Consider the following 20,938-nt stretch of genomic DNA (forward strand, 5'->3'; position numbering starts at 1 on the left):
ACAGACTGATGAATCTCAGAGGGATGAGGGGAGGGGAGAAGGTGGGAAAAGATTAACCAAAGATCTTATATGCATACTAGAGGTCCAGTGCACGGTTCCCTCGGCTAGGGATACCTTGGTTTGGCCTGCGCCCTCTCGCAATCTGGAACTCCTCAGGGGATGTTGGAGAGCCGGTTTCAGCCTGATCCCCGCAGGCCAGGCCAAGGGACCCCACCAGTGCACAAATCTGTGCACTGGGCTTCTAGTAAGTTATATAAATGTCTAATTACAGGATTATATACCTGAAACTAATATAATACTCTATGTCAATTGAAAAATAAAAAAATTATTAGAGGACACAGAAAAAAATTTAACAAAAAAAGCTCAGCCCAACTACCTGGTGACAATAAGGAAGGAGTGTAAAAGAAAGTGGACTAACATTTTAGAGCAGCTCTATAATTTGTAAAGTATTATGGTTATTTAGAGAGACCTTTGTTGCTGGGATTTCTGACCTAGTATTCAGGGACTTTCAGTAGATATATTAGTTAATTTCAGAATATCTGTGATTCCTCTGAAATTATATAAAATATTTTATGTGTATATAATTTTTTGGTGGTAAGGAGGAGAAGGGTCAATAGATTGTCATAGGATCTCAAAAAGTTTAAGAACCACTGCTCTGTGGATTAAGAAAAGTTTACAAAGATCAACAAATACAGGTATTTGTGTGTATGTGTTTCATGTCTGTATATGAGTAACTATACTAGTATATTATTATACTGGAAGCCCGGTGCACGAAATTCGTGCACGGCGGGGGGTTGTCCCTTAGCCCAGCCTGTACCCTCTCCAATCTGGGACTCCTGGAGGGATGTCCGACTGCCCGTTTAGGCCCAATCCTGGTGGGATCGGGCCTAAACGGGCAGTCGGACATCTCTCTCACAATCCAGGACTGCTGGCTCCCAACTGCTTGCCTGCCTGCCTTCCTGATTGCCCCTAACCGCTTCTGCCTGCCAGCCTGATCACCCCCTAACCACTCCGCTGCCAGCCTGGTTGATGCTTAACTGCTCCCCTGCCAGCCTGTTTGCCCCCAACTTCCCTCCTCTGCCGGCCTGGTCACCCCTAACTGCCCTCTCCTGCAGGGTTGGTCACCTCCAACTGCCCTCCCTTGCAAGCCTGGTCCCTCTCAACTGCCCTCCTTTGCAGGCCTGGTCCCTCACAACTGCCCTCCCTTGCAGGCCTGGTGCCTCCCAACTGTCCTCCCCTGCTGGCCATCTTGTAGTGACCATCTTGTGTCCACATGGGGGCAGGATCTTTGACCACATGGGGGCAGCTATATTGTGTGTTGCAGTGATGATCAATCTGTATATTACTCTTTTATTAGATAGGATAGAGGCTTGGTGCACGGGTGGGGGCCAGCTGGTTTGCCCTGAAGGGTGTCCCGTATCAGGGTGGGGTTCCCTTGGGGCATGGGGCTGCCTGAGCAAGGGGCCTGTGGTGGTTTGCAGGCCGGCCACGCCCCCTGGCAACCCAAGCAGAGGCCCTGGTATCTGGAATTTATTTTCCTTCTACAATTGAAACTTTGTAGCCTGGAGTGGAACCAAGCCTGCTGCTCCCTCCAGGGCAGCAGCCATTTCTGTGGCAGTTAATGCACCTTCTACAATTGAAACTTTGTAGCCTTAAGTGGGTGAGCCCGGCCAGGGTGTGTGGAAAGCTTTGCTTCCCCTGTTGCCGCCGGCAACGCTGGCCTGCTCTCTCAAGCTCCATTCTGCCGCCATTTGTTTGAATTTGTTTACCTTCTATAATTGAAACTTTGTAGCTTGAGTGGAGGCTTAGGCCTGCAAAGGCAATCGGAAAGCTAGGCTTGCTCTGTTACTTGGGAAACCTTGCTCTCTGTGGCTGTAGCCATCTTGGATGGGGTTAATTTGCATACTCACCCTGATTAGCTGGTGGGCGTGGCTTATGTAGCAGAGTGATGGTTAATTTGCATATTACCATTTTATTAGAGAGGATACTAGAGGCCTGATGCATGAAACTTCATGCAAGAGTAGGCCTGCCTTCCTCTGGCTGTCGGCACCGGCTTCCTTCTGGCACCCAGGACCCGGGCTTCTCTCCAGCCACCGCTGGCAGGCATCCAGGACCCAGGCTGCTTCCTTCTAGCTGCCGCCGCCAGGCACCTGGGACCCGGGCTTCGCTCTGGCCCCGGCTTCGTCCGGAATGATGCCCAAAAGGATGTTTGGTCTAATTAGCATATTACCCTTTTATTGTTGTAGATAAGATTCTGACTTTTATTCAATAAATATTATTTTGCCTGTATATTAACTGAGAACTTTGTTTTTAAAGGTTCAGGAGCAAGTACATCCCAATCTCTCAGCTAATGAAGAATCTCTCTATTATATTGAAGAGCTGATTTTTCAGCTGCTTAATAAATTATGCATGGCCCAACCAAGGACTGTTCAAGATGTGGAGGTAAAACACTATTTTGTTATTTAAAAAACTTACTGAGCCACTGTACAAATAAATTTTTGAATCCAAATATATTTTGTTCTAAATTGTGGAAACTAATGCCATTATGTGGGTTAGATGGTCAGTTCATTTGTGGCAAATACATCAAGGCAATTCAATGGGAAAAGGAAAAAATTTCAGCCAAAAAGAAGTGCTAAACAACTGTATTAATTTGTGGGGCAAAAAAACCTTGAAACTTAATTTCACACAAAAGTTAATTCATGATGGATCATGATCTTAAACATAAAAGCTGAAACAATAAAGTTTCTAGAAGAAACTGCAGGAGAATATCTTCATAACCTGAGGTTAAACAAGTATTTTTTACAGAGGACTCAAGTACAATAAGTATTAAAGAATAAAATTAATGAGGATAAAAATGTGTCACAGACTAGGAGAAAATGTTTTCTAGTATGTATTCCTTGCAAAGAATTTGTATGCAGAATATGTTAAGAACTTCTACAAATAAAAAGATATCTTACTTATACTCCAAATGGGCAAAAGTCTTGAACAGATATTTCATAAAAGAAGATCTACTAATGGCCACTAAACATGTGAAAAGGTGCGCAAGCTCACAAGTCATCAGGGAAATAGAAATGAAAACCACAATGAGATGCCATTTCACACCCAGAGAAAGGGATAAAATTAAAGACTGATAACATCAAATGTTGATGAGATGTAGAGCAAAGAGAACTGTTTACATTGGTGGGAGTGAAAAATTGTATCACCACTTTGGAAAATTGTTGGCAGTTGCTTATAAAGCTAAATATATATCTAGCCTATGACCCAGCAATTTTAATCCTAGGTATTTAACCCTAGATAAATGAAAATATATGTTTACAAAAAGACTTAGACATGAATGTCCAAACGGTTTTATTCATAATAGCCAAAATTTGGAAATAATTCAAATTTCTATCAACAAGAAAATAGGTAAATAAATTGTGGCAGATTTATAAAGTGGAATACTACTCAGTAATAAAATAAAAGAACAAACTATTGATATATGCAGTAACATAGCTACAATTCACAGGCATAGCATAGAGCCAGACCCCAGAAAATACATATTATAATGATACCATTTAGATGAAATTCAGAAACAGCTAAAACGAATGATGATAGAAATCAGGATCGTGGGTGGCTGCTTTTGAGGGGTGGAGATTGAGATGATAAAAATGTTGTGTATCTTGATTAGGAAAGCATTTTTCAAAACTTTGAATTGTACACTTTAGATCTGAACATTTTACTGCATATAAATATTGTCGTTCTATTAAAGGAATAATACATTGCCCTGGCTGGTGTGGCCCAGTTGGTTGGAGCATCATCCTGTACACCAAAAGATCGAGTGCTCGATTCCCAGTCGGGGCACATAACTAGGTTGCCAGTTAGAACCCCGGGTTGAGTACGTGTGAGAGGCAGCCAGTCGATGTTGCTCTGCTCTGCTCTCCCTGCCTTCCTCTCTCTAGAATCAATAAACATATTCTTTGGTGAGGATTAAAATAAATAAGTCTTCATCCATCACTATACCCCTATGCCCTCTTCACCTCCTCCAAACCCACTCCTCCCCCCTGGCAATCACCACTGTTGTCCATGGTCCATGAATTTTTTCTCTTTTTTGCTCAGTCCCTCCACCCCTGCAGCCAGCCACCCCTCCCTGCCAGCTGTCAGCCTGCCCTCTATCTATAAGTCTATCTTTTGCACTATACTGTTTATATCACCTTTCCTTAGAGTATCTATATATCTATATATATAAAAGCTTAAGCGACCGTTACGACCAGTCGACCAAATGACCTGTCAACCAGTCACTTTGACGATGCACTGACCACAAGGGGGCAGACGCTCAACGCAGGAGCTGCTCCCTGGTGGTCAGTGCACTAACACAGCCAACCTCCCATGGTCCCTCCCTCTGCTGGCTGGCCCTGATCAGCCCCAATTGGCCCCAATCACCGACTAGGCCGAGGGACCCCACCTGTGCACGAATTTGTGCACCAGGCCTCTACTTGTTTCTATAATAAGGCAGCAGCTTCCAGTATGAAGGAAAATCTTTCTTTGGAGCAGTCGAGCTATTAAGAGTTTCAAGGACTCTGGGCATTAAAGCATTTGTTTCCCTAATCTCTGCTGTAAGAATTGCTCATTAAATAAATATAATAAAAGCATACTTTTCGGAGGAGAAACCAAGATGGCGGCATAGGTGAACACCTAAACTGCTGCCTTGCACAACAATTTCAAAACTATAACTAAAAGACAAAATGAACATCATCCAGAACCATAGGAAAGCTGGCTGAGTGGAAATTCTGCACCTAGAAGGAAAGAGGAAAGCACACGGAGAATCAGAGGAGCTGCAAAAGGCTGAGGTACAGAGACATGCGCACAGGCGGTTGAGTGCCTGTCTGGCTTTCTCTAGCGGGAAGGAGACAAAAGCTTCCGACTGCGCTGAACCCCAGTTCCGGGTGAGACCCTGGGGACCCAGGCTTATACGGGGGTAATCTGGACTGTCAGGCAGAAACTCATGGGAGCCGCAAAAGTCAGAGGTCTGGAGGTGCGCGCGCAAGTTCGCGTAGAGAGGACTGACTGCTGACTGCGCCACTGGCTTTCTCTAGCAGGAGGGAAACCGAAGCTCTCCACTGCGCTGAACTCCAGTTCCAGGCAAGAATCTGGGAATCCACATTCATTGGGGGAGAAACTGGACTGTGTGGCAGTGGGCGAAACTCGAGGGCGGCTTACACTTAGAGGTGCTTGTAGCGATTACCGAGGAACACTGAGACCCAGGGGCCTCATAGGGCAGGACTGACGTGAAGCCAAGACTGTCTGCTCAGCCCTGAGACTCCACCCCATCCAAGCTGAGCATAGAGGCTTTTGCAATTTTGCAAGTCTTGTCTCATAAGGCTGTCTCCAGCACAGAAGTTCTCTCAGCGTAGACACAGCTGATCCTCACAGCCAATTGGCCTGGAAGTCAGTCCCTCCCAGTGATATCAACAACAATCAAGACTTAACTACAACAAGGCTGTGCACACAGTCCACTAAGGGGTGCACCAAGATGGTCCACCTCAGGTAACTGGTGAAGCCGAGCCACTGGGCCATATAAGACACCTAGCACACAAAGCTAACCTACCAACTCAGGGAAGCAGCAAAAATGCAGAGACAAAGAAACAGATCACAAATGAAAGAAATGGAGGAAAACAAACGACTGGATGTAGAGTTCAAAACCATGGTTATAAGGTTTTTCAAGAATTTCCTAGAAAAGGCCGATAAATTTAGTGAGATCCTCGAGGATATGAAAAAGGACCAACTAGAAATTAAACATACACTGACTGAAATAAAAAATATTATACAGAGACCCAGCAGCAGACTAGAGGAATGCAAGAATCAAGTCAAAGATTTGAAATACAAAGAAGCAAAGAACACCCAACCTGAAAAGCAAAAAGAAAAAAGAATCCAAAAAATTGAAGATACAGTGTAAGAAGCCTCCGGGACAACTTCAAGTGTACCAACATCAGAATAAGGGGGGTGCCAGAAGAAGAGAGAGAGCAAAATACTTACTGAAAACCTACTTGAAGAAATAATGACTGAAAACTTCCCCCACCTGGTGAAAGAAATAGATTTACAAGTCCAGGAAGCACACAGAACCCCAAACAAAAGGAATCCAAAAAGGACCATACCAAGACACATCATAATTAAAATGCCAAGAGCAAAAGATAAAGAGAGGATATTAAAAGCAGCAAGAGAAAAACAGTTAATTACCTACAAGGGAGCACCCATACGATTGTCAGCTGATTTCTCAACAGAAACTATGCAGGCCAGACGGGAGTGGCAAGAAATAGTCAAAGTGATGAATAGCAAGAACCTAAAACCAAGATTACTCTACCCAGAAAAGCTATCATTCAGAATTGAAGGTCAGATAAAGAGCTTCACAGACAAGAAAAAGCTAAAGGAGTTCATCAACACCAAACCAGTATTATATGAAATGCTGAAAGGTATGCTTTAAGAAGAAGAGGAAGAAGAAAAAGGTAAAGATAAAAATTATGAACAACAAATACATATCTATCAACAAGTGAATCTAAAAATCAAGTGAATTAAAAATCTGATGAACAGAATAAACTGGTGAATATAATAGAATCAGGGGCATAGAAAGGGAGTGGACTGAAAATTCTCAGGTGGAAAGGGGTGTGAGGGGTGCGGGAAGAGACTGGACAAAAATCGTACACCTATGGATGAGGACAGTGGGGGGGAGGTAAGGGCAGAGGGTGGGATGGGATCCGGGTGGAGGGGAGATATGGGGGGAGAAAAGAGGAACAATTGTAATAATCTGAACATTAAAGATTTTTAAAAATTAAATTTAAAACATACTTTTCAATAGCTAAATATGCTAAAAGCTTAATACAATTTAAAAAATTAGTAATTCTGTTAAATTGATTCAGTTATTATTACTTCTTATTATTCATACCAATCACTGGTTCAAATTAAGGTTAGATGAACTATAATAGTAACCTAAAAGGCTTGGATTTTTTTTTTGCTAAGAGATGCATTTCCTTAAGTCATTCTCTAAGTTCCGCCACCCACTTGATCCTCCAAGAGGTACATGATCTCTCTTCTTTTTAAAATTCTTCTCTATATCTGAAGCTCTAAGATTAGCAAAAGGAGAGTGAGTATATAATAATTACTAATAATGAGTGAATTTTTGCTAGGAAACATTACTGTGCAATCACTGAAAGAGTATTTTATGCTAGCTTTAATCTCTCTTAATATTATTTCTTTTTCTTTTCAGTTCCATTTTAATTATGCTTACACTTAAAGCTTCCTATTTAAATTTCACCTTTTTAATTACCCATGGGGATTATTTGGAAAAATTTTAATAGTCCTGTTGATTTAAAAAAAAATTTTTTTTCACTTATTACAAGAATAAAAACATTGTTACTTTACCTACTACCATTAAGAATGGTAATAAAGTTGTATGAATTTTCTACTTATGAGCACTTCTGTTAATAATAGTACTGCTATCATCTAAATAGGAACGAGTTCAAAAGACCTTTCCTCATCCAATTGATAAATGGGCTATTGCTGATGCACAATCTGCCATAGAGAAACGAAAACGAAGAAATCCCCTCTTACTGCCTGTGGACAAAATCCATCCTTCACTGAAGGTAATAAAAAAATTAAACATTGGAGAAGTTCTTCATAGTAAAAATACTTATATAGTATTGCTATGTACATATACACACACACACACAGTAAATAGCATGGTTTATGTTACTGTATATGTTCACTTGCATGTGTATATATTTGTACTTACATATACATATATATTTCTTAATATGTTTACAAAATAAAAATAAGTATACTTGGATAAAAATTAGATTGTGTTTCAAATAATATTAAAAGTTAGTGATAAGCAATAATGCATCTTTGTGGCATAATCTGATGACTACTACCCTGACTTATTTTCAACCTTTTCTTAAGAAGATACATAATGTCAAAAACTGTGAGTTCAAAACTATTTTTAAATTAATCTGTATCACAGATACTTTTATATACATTGGGAAGTAGACTAGGGAATATTATTTAATCTATAGGAAATACTTGGTATATATGGATTTGAATACCCCTTGGTAGCATTCTAAGACCCTTCCTTCCATATGTATATGTATATGTATATGTATATGTATATGTATATGTATATGTATATGTATGTGTATGTGTATGTGTATGTGTATGTGTATATACATACATATATATGTCCTCTCCTCATTAGAAACCATTGATATTTGGGGATATTGGTTAAAGCAAGGTCCTTGAAGAAAGCAGATACTTGTCAAATGGGTTTTGGGTAATGTGTTAAGAAGTTTTCAGTGAAGTCCAGCCGAAGTTTTCTATATTAAAATGAATTGTCTCTTTTAGTTTGATACTAAAGGCAAATTTGTTAGATTAGATGTCTCTCTCTCTCTCTCTTTTTTGGTGCCCTTGACCAGGAATTGAACCTGAGACCCTTCAGTGCGCGGGCCAACGCTCTTACACTGAGCCAAACTGGCCAGGGCAGATGTCTCTTTCTTAAAAAAGCCCCTGGTACTGGGATCAGTAATTCATTTTATATCTTATGGTATCTGTAAGTTTAGACTTTGGGTTTATAGAGAGTCCTTTATAAGTGATAATGTTAAGTGAAATTTTTAAGTGTTTGGTACTTGATAGTGTCATTTTTTAGAATTAATTTGTTTATTTTTTTCCACAGGAAGTTTTAGGATACAAAGTGGACTACCATGTGTCCTTATATATTGTGGCTGTACTAGAGTATATCTCAGCTGATATTTTGAAATTGGCTGGTAATTATGTTTTTAATATTCGACATTATGAAATATCTCAGCAGGACATTAAAGTGTCAATGTGTGCAGATAAGGTAAGTGTTGGAAGGAATTTAAATTAAACTTGAATAATAGAGACTATATATTACTTCTACCTCCCACTTTTTTTATTATTATATTAGTAATTTTTATAACTCTTGGTTTTGGAAGGCAAAAAAATGCTGGCTTTACAGACTAACCAGGATATTTCCAGATTTTTCACCCTGTGACAAGATAGGAATCTCTTTTTCCCCCAACAAAAATCTTTTATTTATAGGAAAAAAACATGCAAAACCTCAAACTAGTTTAAGAAAGGTAGTGTGAGTTTTATAGTTTTATTTATTTATTTTGAGTTTTATATTTTTAGGAACAAATAGTGTACAGAGTATTCAGATATTTTTAAGCTTAAGTAATTTTGAAAAACATAATTTGTTTTCATAGAATAGTTTAGTGGGGCACAGGTAGAAAAAGACTTTGCAATGCCAAACTTACTTCCTTTTGATAATTTTTTGTACTTCTTCCTTCCTGGCTGTAAGCTACTGAGGAAAGAAATTGAGTCTTTATTTTTTCTCTCTCCTCCTTTTCTTCCCTTTCTACTTTTCCTTCTTTTTTTCTTATCGTTTGAATCAATATTTTTGGGTACCTGTCATGGACCAGTCACTGTTCTGAGCATTGAAGATACAGCACTGAAAAAGTCAGCAAACCCTGTGTTAAAAGTAATTTATTTTAATGGGAAATAAAAATATTATAAGCAAACTAGAGGCCTGGTGCACGAAATTTGTGCACTCAGGGGGGTATCTCAGCCCAGCTTGCACCCTCTCGCAGTCTGGGAGCCCTCAAGGGATGTCCGACTGATGGCTCCTCATGGGGATTGGGCAAAGCCATCAGTCGGACAGCCTTAGTGCTGCCGCGGAGGCAGGAGAGGCTCCCGCCACTGCCGCTGCACTCGCCAGTCATGAGCCCGGCTTCTGGTTGAGCAGCGCTCCCCCTATGGGAGCTCACTGACCACCAGGAGGCAGCTCCTGCATTGAGCGTCTGCCCCTTGGTGGTCAGTGTGCATCACAGCAACCAGTTGTTCTGCCATTTGGTCGATTTGCATATTAGCCTTTTATTATATAGGATAATTGCAGCACAATGTAATTAAAGTTATTAAATGAATAAATTAAAGGTACAGGGGAGACCAGGAACACTTCACAACGAGGCTGCCTAAACTAGACCTCTAAGGGTAGTGACCCCCAGAACCTGGCATATGCCGGTGGTTCTCTACTGCATACATCAAAATTATCAGAAAGCTTTTAAAGAATACTGATGCATCTTACCTGCAAATATTCTCATTTACTTAGCCTGGGTTGGGCCTCCAAGCCTCAGTATTTTCAAATTTTTTGAAAGTATCCCAAGTGAGTCTGATGAGCAATTATGATTGAGAGCCACTATACTATACTTTAGTCTCAAAAATGATATTTTATTTAAATTTCATAGTAGAATTTATTTCTATTTTTACTTTGAAAATTATGATTGCATGGCTTTTTAAAACTTTGTTTTTAATCTCAGACATTTAGTAAAATTGACTGTTCCCTGAACCACTTGAGAGTAAGTTTCCAACATAGTTTAGTGTCCTACAAACAAAAACGTAAGCACAGTTTAAATTTATTCATTTATTTATTTTAATGTGGACTCATGGATTCTTATTTTACTCAGTGGGCTGTAATCCATTACTTCATTAAATTGTCCCAGATTTGGCCAGTGGGGCTTCAAGTTGGCTTCTTTGTCCCTATCATTCTTTGAACACTCTCTTTTGACATAAGATGTTCTAGGTTCAACTTGTTCTTTACCTACTGCTCAAGCCTGGAATTGGTTGTTTCCTAAAATATCCTGGTTCTGTTTTGTGGCCTATGGTATTTAGAAACCAAGATCTGGATGCTAGATGAGCTTATTGCTATTTGAGTGTCATTGTTCTGGTCTCTTAGAAATTTCAATATAGGAGTTTACATAGGAAAGAAGGAAGATTGCTACGAGAGGACTGAAGCCAGTGGAAAAGATTCTGAAAGGGGAACCAAGGAAGAGTAGGAAAAGCTATACAGAGAAAATTATATTCGAGCTAAGTGATTAAAATGCTGTGTATTTGTCAAATAAATAAATGTGATAGTTGTAAGGAAGGTAAGAGAAGACATTCTAGACTGAGGAGAATACAAGGAACTGACCAGATTTATGAGATGTTTCTGAATTACAGTTAACAGGATTTGGGGACAGATTTAATATAGAAGTTGGAGAAGTGGTAAGTCTAAAGTAATGACAAGTTTCCTAGTTATGATGATCAAGTAGATAATGTTGCTATTAGTGATGCTGAGGTGGAGTACACCTATATAGGTTTGGTCAGAAAGGGAGATAACTAGCAAGTCTTACATAACACTTATCTAGAGTCCAGAGAGATGCTGAAGCTAGAGATAAACATTTAAGAAGTCATTATCATCTACATAGTCATTGGTAATCATCTAAGAACATGAGTTCAAGTAGGAGAAAGTATAGCAGATGCAACTGACCACATTTAAGAAATATTTCTGAGTTAGAGTCAACAAGATCAGGAGGACAGTGTTTATTTTGTTCATTGCTATATTTTACCAATATCTAGCACAGTGGCTGGTGATTAGTCAATCAGAAGTTTAAGAATGATTATCTCATAGCATGTTGTCAGAATTTTCTCTCATCTCTTTGAAGTCGTTTTGTTTTGGAGTTTCCTTTTTGAGATTATGCCTTTTTTTCCCTGAACTCTAAGAAAATAGTTTTCAGAATATATAATTAAGTAGGTCCAATTTTTCTTTATTAACTTTTTTTTTTTTTTTTAATTTTTATAGCCCTAGCTGGTTTGGCTCAGGGGATAGAGCGTCGGCCTGCGGACTGAAGGGTCCCAGGTTCGATTCCAGTCAGGGGGCACATGCTGGATTGTGGGCTCGATCCCCAGGGTGGGACGTGCAAGAATCAGCCAATCAATGATTCTCTCTCATCATTGGTGTTTCTCTCTCTCCCTCCCTTCCTCTCTCCCTCTCCCTTCTTCTCTGAAATCAATAAAAAAAATAATATTTTTAAAATAAATGTGATAGTTGGAGGGAGGTAAGAGATTTTTAAAATATATTTTTATTTATAATATCCAGAGCCCTCAGGGGATATTCAACTGACGGCTTAGTCCCGCTCCCAGGCCGAAGTCTGGCCCCCCTCTGAGGGAGGTGATCCTGGCGAGCCGTTCTGGGGACAGCGAGCAGCCGGCCCCACCCTGAATCGCCTCGCTGCCATCTCCGGTGGCTTCCCTCTGTGGGAGGCGACTGGGCGGTCAATCGGGGTGGCGCCGGTCCCCATCCCGCCCCACTGCTGGTCGCTACCCTCCCCCCCCCACCCCCACCCCCTGTCCCATCATCGTCCCCTCCCTCTGCCCGCTGGCACGTGCCTTGGCTGGCCTGGCGCCACCTGCTCGCGGGCCCCACCCCCCCCCACCAACCGGTTGTTCCATTCTTCGGTCTATTTGCATATTAAGCTTTTATTATATAGGATAAGGAATCTACCTTTAAAAGAGTAATCACAGGTAAATGAGTAGTTGAGTTAGGATTTTGACTGAGATTGTTCTTTGTGCGCACACACATATTTTACTATTAGATTTACCTTATTTCCAGAAATATTTATTTTCTCCCTTCAATTTTTCATATTTCTCTTATTTTGAAATTTTTCATATATTGGCCTGTAATATATACAGCTTGCATTGTTTAGTATAATGTTTTAATTGCAAGTATTTTGAGATGGTTTTATAAAAGTAAGGAAAATAAGTTATGCACTATTGATTTATTTTTTAGGTTTTGATGGACATGTTTGATCAGGATGACATAGGTTTGGTTTCTCTCTGTGAAGATGAACCTAGTTCTTCAGGTGAATTAAACTACTACGACCTTGTCAGAACTGAAATTGCAGAAGAAAGACAGTATCTGCGGGAACTAAATATGATCATAAAAGTGTTTCGAGAAGCCTTTCTTTCTGACAAAAAGCTGTTTAAACCTTCTGTAAGTAACTTTTTGTGTTTGAAATTCTGTCTACCCCAAAGGTCAGATAGCAGCTTAAAATCATAAATAGTAACTTTATGAGTATATAAAACAAAAAAATTCTTTCATGTAGTACTTCTGGGTTTTTAAAATATGTAAATTATTATACTAACTAGAGGCCTGGTGCACAAAATTCATGCACGGGGTAAGGGGAGGAGGTCCCTCAGCCCGGCCTGCACCCTCTCCAATCCAGGAACCTTTAGGGGATGTCCGACTGCTGGTCAGACATCCCTCTCGCAATCCACAACTGCTGACTCCTAACTGCTCGCCTGCCTGCCTGCCTGATCGCCCCTAACCACCGCTGCCTGCTGGCCTGATCACCCCCTTAATGCTCCCCTGCCAGCCCGATCACCGCTAACTGCCCTTTCCTGCCAGCCTGATTGCCCCTAACTGTCCTCCCCTGCCAGCCTGATCGCCCCTAACTGCCCTCCCCTGCTGGCCTGATTGCCCCTAACTGCTCTCCCCTGCCGGCCTGATCACCCCCTAACTGCCTGCCGGCCTGATCGCCCCCAAACTGCCCTCCCCTGCCGGCCTGATGGCCCCTAACTGCCCTCCCCTGCTGGCCTGATTGCCCCTAACTGCCCTCCCCTGCCGGCCTGATCGCCCCCTAACTGCTCCCCTCTGCTGGCCTGATCATCCCTAACCGCCTCTGCCTAGGCCCCTGACACCGTGGCTTTGTCTGGAAGGATGTCTGAAAGATGTCTGGGAGGTGTCTGGTCTAATTAGCATATTACCCTTTTATTAGTATAGATGTAATAAGTTTGATGATAATGAGAATTTGACACAAAATGAGAAAGGGGAATTACACTGGGATGAAATATTTTTCTGCTATGCAGCATCTAAGATTTATTGTCATTCATTTGAAGATGGTGAAAAAGATGTATGGTCTAGAAAAGACATGCTTTCTCCTGTCTTTGTTTATTTGTTTTTTGTTAATCCTCACCCGAGGATATTTTTCTGTTGATTTTTAGAGAGAGTGGAAGGTGGGGGAGAGACACAGAGAGAGAAGCATTGATTGGTTGCCTCCCACACACATCCACGGGGTTGGGGATTGAGCCTGAAATCCCCTTTACTGAAATCGGAACTGGGACCCTTTACTCCCTGCGCCGATGCTCTATCCACTGAGCCAACGCAGCTAGGGCTCTCCTGTCTTTTGGTAGGTACTTTAAGGCAGTACTTTAAAGTTTTAACAGTGGAACTTTTTAAGAATAAAAGTATTCAAAATATCACATTAACAAAGGCAGAGCTACTCTGTTAAAAGACAGGGCAGGAGAGGAGAGAGTAGGATGGGGATCCAGGAAGTTTTGTCCATCTTTTTATATCTGTAGCTTTGAAAATCAACTCTAAAGAATTCAGATAGACAAATACTCTTTCTTAAAAAAAATATTTTTCCTATATACTAACCATGTAATATCAAAAAAAAAAAAAAATGAAGAAAAACAATTCCGTCTGCAATAGCAACAAAAAGGATCAAATACCTGGAAATAAACTTAAAAGAAGTGAAGAACCTATATACCAGAAACTATAAGGCATAGGTTGTAAGAAATTGAGAAGACACAAAGAAATGGAAAGATATTCTATGTTCATGGATTGGAAGAATCAACATAGCTAAAATGGCCATATTACCTAAAGCAATATACAGGCTTTATGCAATCCCCATCAAAATCCTTATGACATTTTTCAAAGAAATAAAACAAAAAAAAAAACATCAAATTTGTATGGGACCACAAAGGACTCTGAATAGTCAAAAGACATCCTGAAAAAAAAAAAAGAAACAAACAAATCAGAGGTATTACATTCCCTGACTTCAAATTATACTACAAAGCTACAATAATCAAAACAGTATGGTACTGAGTCAAAACCATACTGCCCGTTTAATAAAAATTAGAAAACCACATGCAAAAGAATGAAGCTAGATTGCTATTTTTTAAAATAGATTTTTATCGCTGGAACCGGTTTGGCTCAGTGGATAGAGCATCGGCCTGCAGACTCAAGGGTCCCAGGTTCAATTCCGGTCAAAAGCATGTACCTTGGTTGCGGGCACATCCCCAGTAGGGGGTGTGCAAGAGGCAGCTGATCGATGTTTCTCTCTCATCGATGTTTCTAACTCTATCCCTCTCTGTAAAAAATCAATAAAATATATTTTAAAAAAATAATAAAATAGGTTTTTATTGATTTTAGAAGAAAGGAGAGAAGGAGGCATCTCTGAGAAACATTGATGAGTTGCCTCCACTACACACGGACTGGGGACCAAACCCACAACCTGGCATGTGCCCTGACCAGGAATTGAACCAGTGACCTTTTGGTGCACAGGACCATGCTCAACCAACTGACCCACCAGCCAGGACTAGACTGCTATTGGATACCAAATGCAAACATTTAATGGATTAAAGGCTTAGTATAAGACCTGAAACAGTAAAATACATAGAAGAAAACATAAGTGCTAAACTTAGGGACCTTGATCTCAGAGAGGCTTTTGTGAACTTGACCCCAAAGGCAAAAGAAGCAAAAGCAAAAATAAATGAATGGGAGTACATAAAAATGAAAAGCTTCTGCACAATAAAAGTAACCATAAACAAAACAAAAAGGCAACCAACCTAATGGGAGAAAATGTTTGTAAACAATACTTCTGAAAAGGGACTATTATTCAAAATATACAAAGAACCCAAAAAGTTTAACAACAATAAGAACACAATTTAATTTTAAAAATGGGCAGAGCCTCTTTCCCAACTTGCTAGATGGTGAGTGAAAAAGATGAGAAGCTGGATACTAAGGAGAAAAACCTGAAGCCAAGAAGGCTGATGCTGATGGCAAGGTTAAGAAGGGTAACTCAAGGCCAACACACCTAAGAAGGGGAAGCCCCACTGAAGCTAAACCTGTCCTAGTGAGAGGAATTGGCATATATTCCCAGAGGTCTATGTATTCCTGAAAGGCCATTTGCAAGAGGAAGTATTCAGCAGCTAAATCGAGGATTAAAAAGTAAAAGGAGAAAGTTCTTGGTACCATCAAAAAACCATTTGGTGGCAAGAAGAATGATGGTACCCGAGTGGTTAAACTTAGCAAAATGCCTAGACCTTATTCTACTGACGATGCACATCCTGTTGAACCGTAAAAAGAAACACTTCAGTTAACCTGTAAGAAAACTGGGGGCCAGCATCACTCCTAAGGGACCATTCTGATTATCCTCATTGGGCACCACAGAGACAAGAGGGTGGTTTTCCTGAAGCATCTGAACAATGCCTTGCCACTTGTGATTGGACCTCTGTCCCTTAATTGAGTTCCTCTATATAGAACACACTAGAAATTTGTCATTGCCACCTCCACTAAAATTGGTATCAGTGGTGTGAAAATCCCAAAACATCTCACTGATGCTTGCTTCAAGAAGAAGCTAGCCAGTGTGGCTCATTTGGTTGGAGTGTTGTCTACCACACCAAAAGGTGGCAGGTTCGATTCCCAGTCAGGACACATACCCAGTTTGCAGGTTCAATTCATGGTCAGGGTTGTGGGATCGATCCCCATTAGGGGTATGTGTGTTTCTCACATCAATGTTTCTCTCTCTCTCGCTCACTCTCAAAAAGTCAATAAAGATTTAAAAATAATTTATTTTTAAAAGAAGAGGCTGCACAAGCCTAGACACCAGGATGGTGAGCTCTTCGACAAAGAGAAAGGGAAATATGAGATTATAGAGCAGTGTAAGGTTAATCAGAAAACCGTGGACTTGCAAATTCTGCCAAAAATCAGATCTGGACTCCCTTTGCTCTGTCTTTGATCTCACAAATGGGACTTATTCTCACAAATTGGTGTTCTAAATTTCTTAACGACAAACTAATTAAATACCTGATCTGTTTAAAGAAATAAATAAAAAATAAAAAACTGGCCCTGGCTGGTTTGGCTCAGTGGATAGAATGTCGGCCTGTGGACTGAAGGGTCCCAGGTTCAGTTCCAGTCAAGGGCACATGCCCAGGTTGTGGGCTCGATCCCCAGTAGGGGGCGCGTAGGAGGCAGCCAATCAATGATTCTCTCTCATCATTGATGTTTCTGTCTCTCTCCCCTTCGCCCTTCTCTGAAATCAGTAAAAATACCTATCTAATAAAAGAGTAATATGCAAATTAACCGCACCTCCAGTACACCCACAAACCACGCCCACCAGCCAATCAGGAGCAAGTATGCAAATTAACCCAACCAAGATGGCTTTGGCCATGGAGAGAGCAGGAGGCTTGGGTTTCCCCGGCAATGAAAGAAGTTTTCTGCCTGCCCTGGCCTGCCTTGGCCTCCGCTTAAGGCTACACAGTTTCAATTATAGAAGATAAATAAATCCCAACAAAAATGGCTGCGGCCATGGAGCAAGCAGGAGGCTTGGCTCAACTCAAGGCTACAAACTTTCAATTATAGAAGATAAATAAATCACAGATACCAGAGCCTGTGCTTGGGTTGCCAGGGGGCGTGGACAGCCTGCAAACCACCACAGGCCCCTTGCCCAGGCCGCCCCACGCCTCAAGGGAACCCCCACCCTGATCTTGGACATCCTTCAGGCAAACCAGCTGGCCCCCACCCATCCACCCATGCACCAGGCCTCTATCCTATCTAATCTTCCTATCTAATAAAAGAATATTATGCAAATTGACCATCACTCCAACACTCAAGATGGCTGCCCCCATGTGGTCAAAGATGACTGCCCCCATGTGGACACAAGATGGCCACCACAAGATGGCCAGCAGGGGAGGGCAGTTGGGAGGGACCAGATCTGCAAGGTAGGGCAGTTGTGGGCGATCAGGCCAGCAGAGGAGGGTCATTGGGAGGGTTCAGGCCTGCAAAGGAGGGCAGTTGGGGGTGACTAGGCCGGCAGAGGAGGGAAGTTGGGGGCAACCGGGCCTGCAAGGAAGGGCAGTTGGGGAGGACCCAGGCCTGCAGGGGAGGGCATTTAAGGGTGACCAGGCCTGCAGGGGAGGGCAGTTAGCGGCAAATAGACTGGCAGGGGAGCAGTTAGGCATCAATCAGGCTGGCAGGGGAGTGGTTAGGGGGTGATCAGGCTGGCAGGCAGAAGCGATTAGGGGCAATCAGGAAGGCAGACAGGCAAGCAGTTGGGAGCCAGCAGTCCTGGATTGTGAGAGGGATGTCCGACTGCCTGTTTAGGCCTGGATCGGGCCTAAACAGGCAGTCGGACATCCCTCAAGGGGTCCCAGATTGGAGAGGGTGCAGGCTGGGCTGAGGGACACACACCCCCGTGCACGAATTTCTAGTAATGATAATAAAAAAATAAAAAATTGGCCAGAGGGCTTGAACAAAACTTTTTCCCAAGAAGATATACAAATGGCCAACAGATAAATGAACAGGTGCTCACCTTCGCTAGCTATAAGAGAAATGCAAATCAAAATCACAGTGAAATAGTATCTCAATGGCTATTATCAATAAGATAAGAAATAAGTGTTGGAGAGGATATGGAGAAAAAGGAACCCTCATACACTGCTGGTGGTAATGTAAATTGCTGCAGTCACTATGGAAAACAGTATGGAGGGTCCTCAAAAAATTAAGAAGAGAGCTATTTGACCCAACAATCTGGATTCTCTTCTAAATGCCTACCCCCAAATTTTAAAATATTTATTTGTAAAGGTATTTATATCCAGGTGTTCATTGCAGCATTATTTATGGTAGCCAAGACATGGAAACAACCAAAGTATCCTTCAGTGGATGACTGCATAAAGATGTACATATGTACAATGGAATATTATTCAGTCATAAAAAATGAAATCTTACCATTTGCAAAAACATAGATGGACCTAAAAGGTATTATGCTAAGTGAAATAAGTCAGACAGAGAAAGATATATATGATTTCACTTGTGGAATTTGAAACAGAAACAGAAATAACTTATAGATATAAATAACAAATTGATAATTGCCAGATGGGAGGGGGTAAGGAATGGGTAAAAATGGTGAAAGGGATTAAGAAGCACAGATTGCCAGTTATAAAAATAGTCATAGAGATACAAAGTTCAGCATAAGGAATATAGTCGATAATATTATAATAACTATGTATGATGTCAGATTGGTACTAGACATATTGGTGCTAGACTTACATACACTTCATGAGGTATATAAATGTTTGATCACAGAGTTGTATACCTGAAACTAATATATTTTATGTCAACTGTAATTGAAAAATAAATTTTACAAAAGCTATTCCAGAATCTATATTTTCCAATAAATTTATTATGTGTAATTCAAAAGGCTTTTAATTTCCCTTTCTTATTTGTTATTGACTTTTGCTATGTTTTAGAATATATTATATGTCTTGAAATATATTAGTAAGTAATTGGGTAAGATACGCCCTTAATATTTATATTACTTTAATAACTTTTAAACAAAATTCTCAACCTCAGATCTTGACTTTTTTTATTTTTTCAGGACATTGAAAAGATTTTCAGTAACATATCAGATATACATGAGTTGACAGTAAAACTTTTAGGTTTGATTGAAGACACAGTTGAAATGACTGATGAGAGCAGTCCTCACCCCTTAGCTGGCAGCTGTTTTGAAGATTTGGCAGAAGTAAGTTTATAAAACTACTTTATTCTCATTTAAATCTTAAATGCTGTTATTAAGAGATTTAGTAAGATTTTTTTGTGAAAATTAGAAGACACTGCTGGCTATTATTAAAAAATACTTAAGATTTAACCAATAGCAAAGTACAGTTACACTCTATTTATAATGCACTTTATAGTGTGTTTATGATTATACTTATAGTGAAAGTTGATAGAATAGTAAGTTTTAAGATTTTTTTAATGGCAAATGCATTTTAAGTAAAAGAAACTTTATTGACTAGACCTGTTTAGCTTTTGTGAATTTTAGTCTTAATTTCCAAAATTTGAAAAGGAAGTTTGTATTTTAATTTTGTTTCCAAAGTGAAAATCATTTTGTTGTCTTAAATTATTATAAAAGTAATGTAATTCACTGTAAAAATAATCACAAAGAGGTATATATAAATAAAATAAAAATCACTCCATTTTGCAACACCCAGAATTAAGTTATCCTTATAACATACAGTATTTTCTACTCACACAGACATATGTGTACTTGCAAAAATAGGATCTTACTCTCTTATTACCTGCTTTTTTTTTTTTTCCAATGAATATATCACAAATGTTTTCCAGGTTAATAAAAGTACTTCAACACAATTTTTAAAGTCCGAATAGTACCATGTTGTTATGGAGACACCATAACATTTTAACTATCTATTATCATTAGGCATGTATATTGTTTCCATTTTTGTTATTGTAAATAATACTGCAACAAACATATTCATACTGTGACTTCATAGTCTAATAATTGTTTTAGAATATATTCCTAAAAGAGGAATTGTAGTACTAAAGACTTGGTATGTTTTTAGAACTTTGAAACATTTTGCCAAATTTACTTCCAAATAAATTCTAATATATGCAGGCTTTTTTCCCCACACCTCCACTAACTCTGAGATTATGCCATTTTTGCCAGTCTAGTGGTAAAAGAAACTCCAGCATCTCACTGTTTGTTTGTTTTTCAAACTAATGATGTTGAACATCTTGTCATACTCATTGGCCATTTTTCAAATTTCTTTTGGGAAACAGGGTTTTAAAAGTACATCTTTAGAGTTCATGTAAATTTTCTAATTTTTGTTTAAATTTTTCTGAAAATATAGGTCACTTTTATTACATCTATTTTATAGACAATGAAATATAGTATTGAAATATTCAGTTACTGATGCCTAACCAAAATATTCAGCTTTGGTTTTTATTAGAAAGTTGTTATAGTGAGATAACTTGGCGTATTAATTTGTAGTTTGCTTGCCTGCTATACTCTTAAAGATATTATGGTTCAAAAACAATTTTCTAATTTTTAAAAAAATATTTTTTTATTGATTTCAGAGAGGAAGGGGGAGGGAGAGAGAGATTAGAAACATCAATGATGAGAGGGAATCATTGATCAGCTGTCTCCTGCAGCTCCACACTGGAGATGAGCCTGTAACCTGGGCATGTGTCCTGACCTGGAATCAAACCGTGACCTCCTGGTTCACAGGT

At 40.0% G+C, this 20,938-nt stretch overlaps 1 protein-coding gene and 1 pseudogene across 6 annotated transcripts in view; both read left to right on the forward strand.

The window, feature by feature from the left end:
* Positions 1–20,938, forward strand: part of SOS2 (SOS Ras/Rho guanine nucleotide exchange factor 2) — a 106,004-nt gene that overhangs the window by 32,000 nt on the left and 53,066 nt on the right. For 5 of the 6 annotated variants that reach the window (XM_054716085.1, XM_054716084.1, XM_008139075.3 and 2 more), the window contains 5 exons: positions 2,317–2,442; positions 7,482–7,613; positions 8,696–8,860; positions 12,644–12,847; positions 19,290–19,433. In XM_054716085.1, coding sequence (XP_054572060.1) covers positions 2,317–2,442; positions 7,482–7,613; positions 8,696–8,860; positions 12,644–12,847; positions 19,290–19,433 — 771 coding nt within the window. The remainder of the gene's footprint in view (positions 1–2,316; positions 2,443–7,481; positions 7,614–8,695; positions 8,861–12,643; positions 12,848–19,289; positions 19,434–20,938) is intronic. The other variant, XM_054716083.1, reaches the window with a different exon arrangement.
* On the forward strand, positions 15,625–16,695 carry LOC103283760 (60S ribosomal protein L6-like; annotated as a pseudogene).

This window comes from Eptesicus fuscus, chromosome 5 (assembly GCF_027574615.1).
Source record: "Eptesicus fuscus isolate TK198812 chromosome 5, DD_ASM_mEF_20220401, whole genome shotgun sequence".
Classification (NCBI taxonomy): domain Eukaryota; kingdom Metazoa; phylum Chordata; class Mammalia; order Chiroptera; family Vespertilionidae; genus Eptesicus; species Eptesicus fuscus.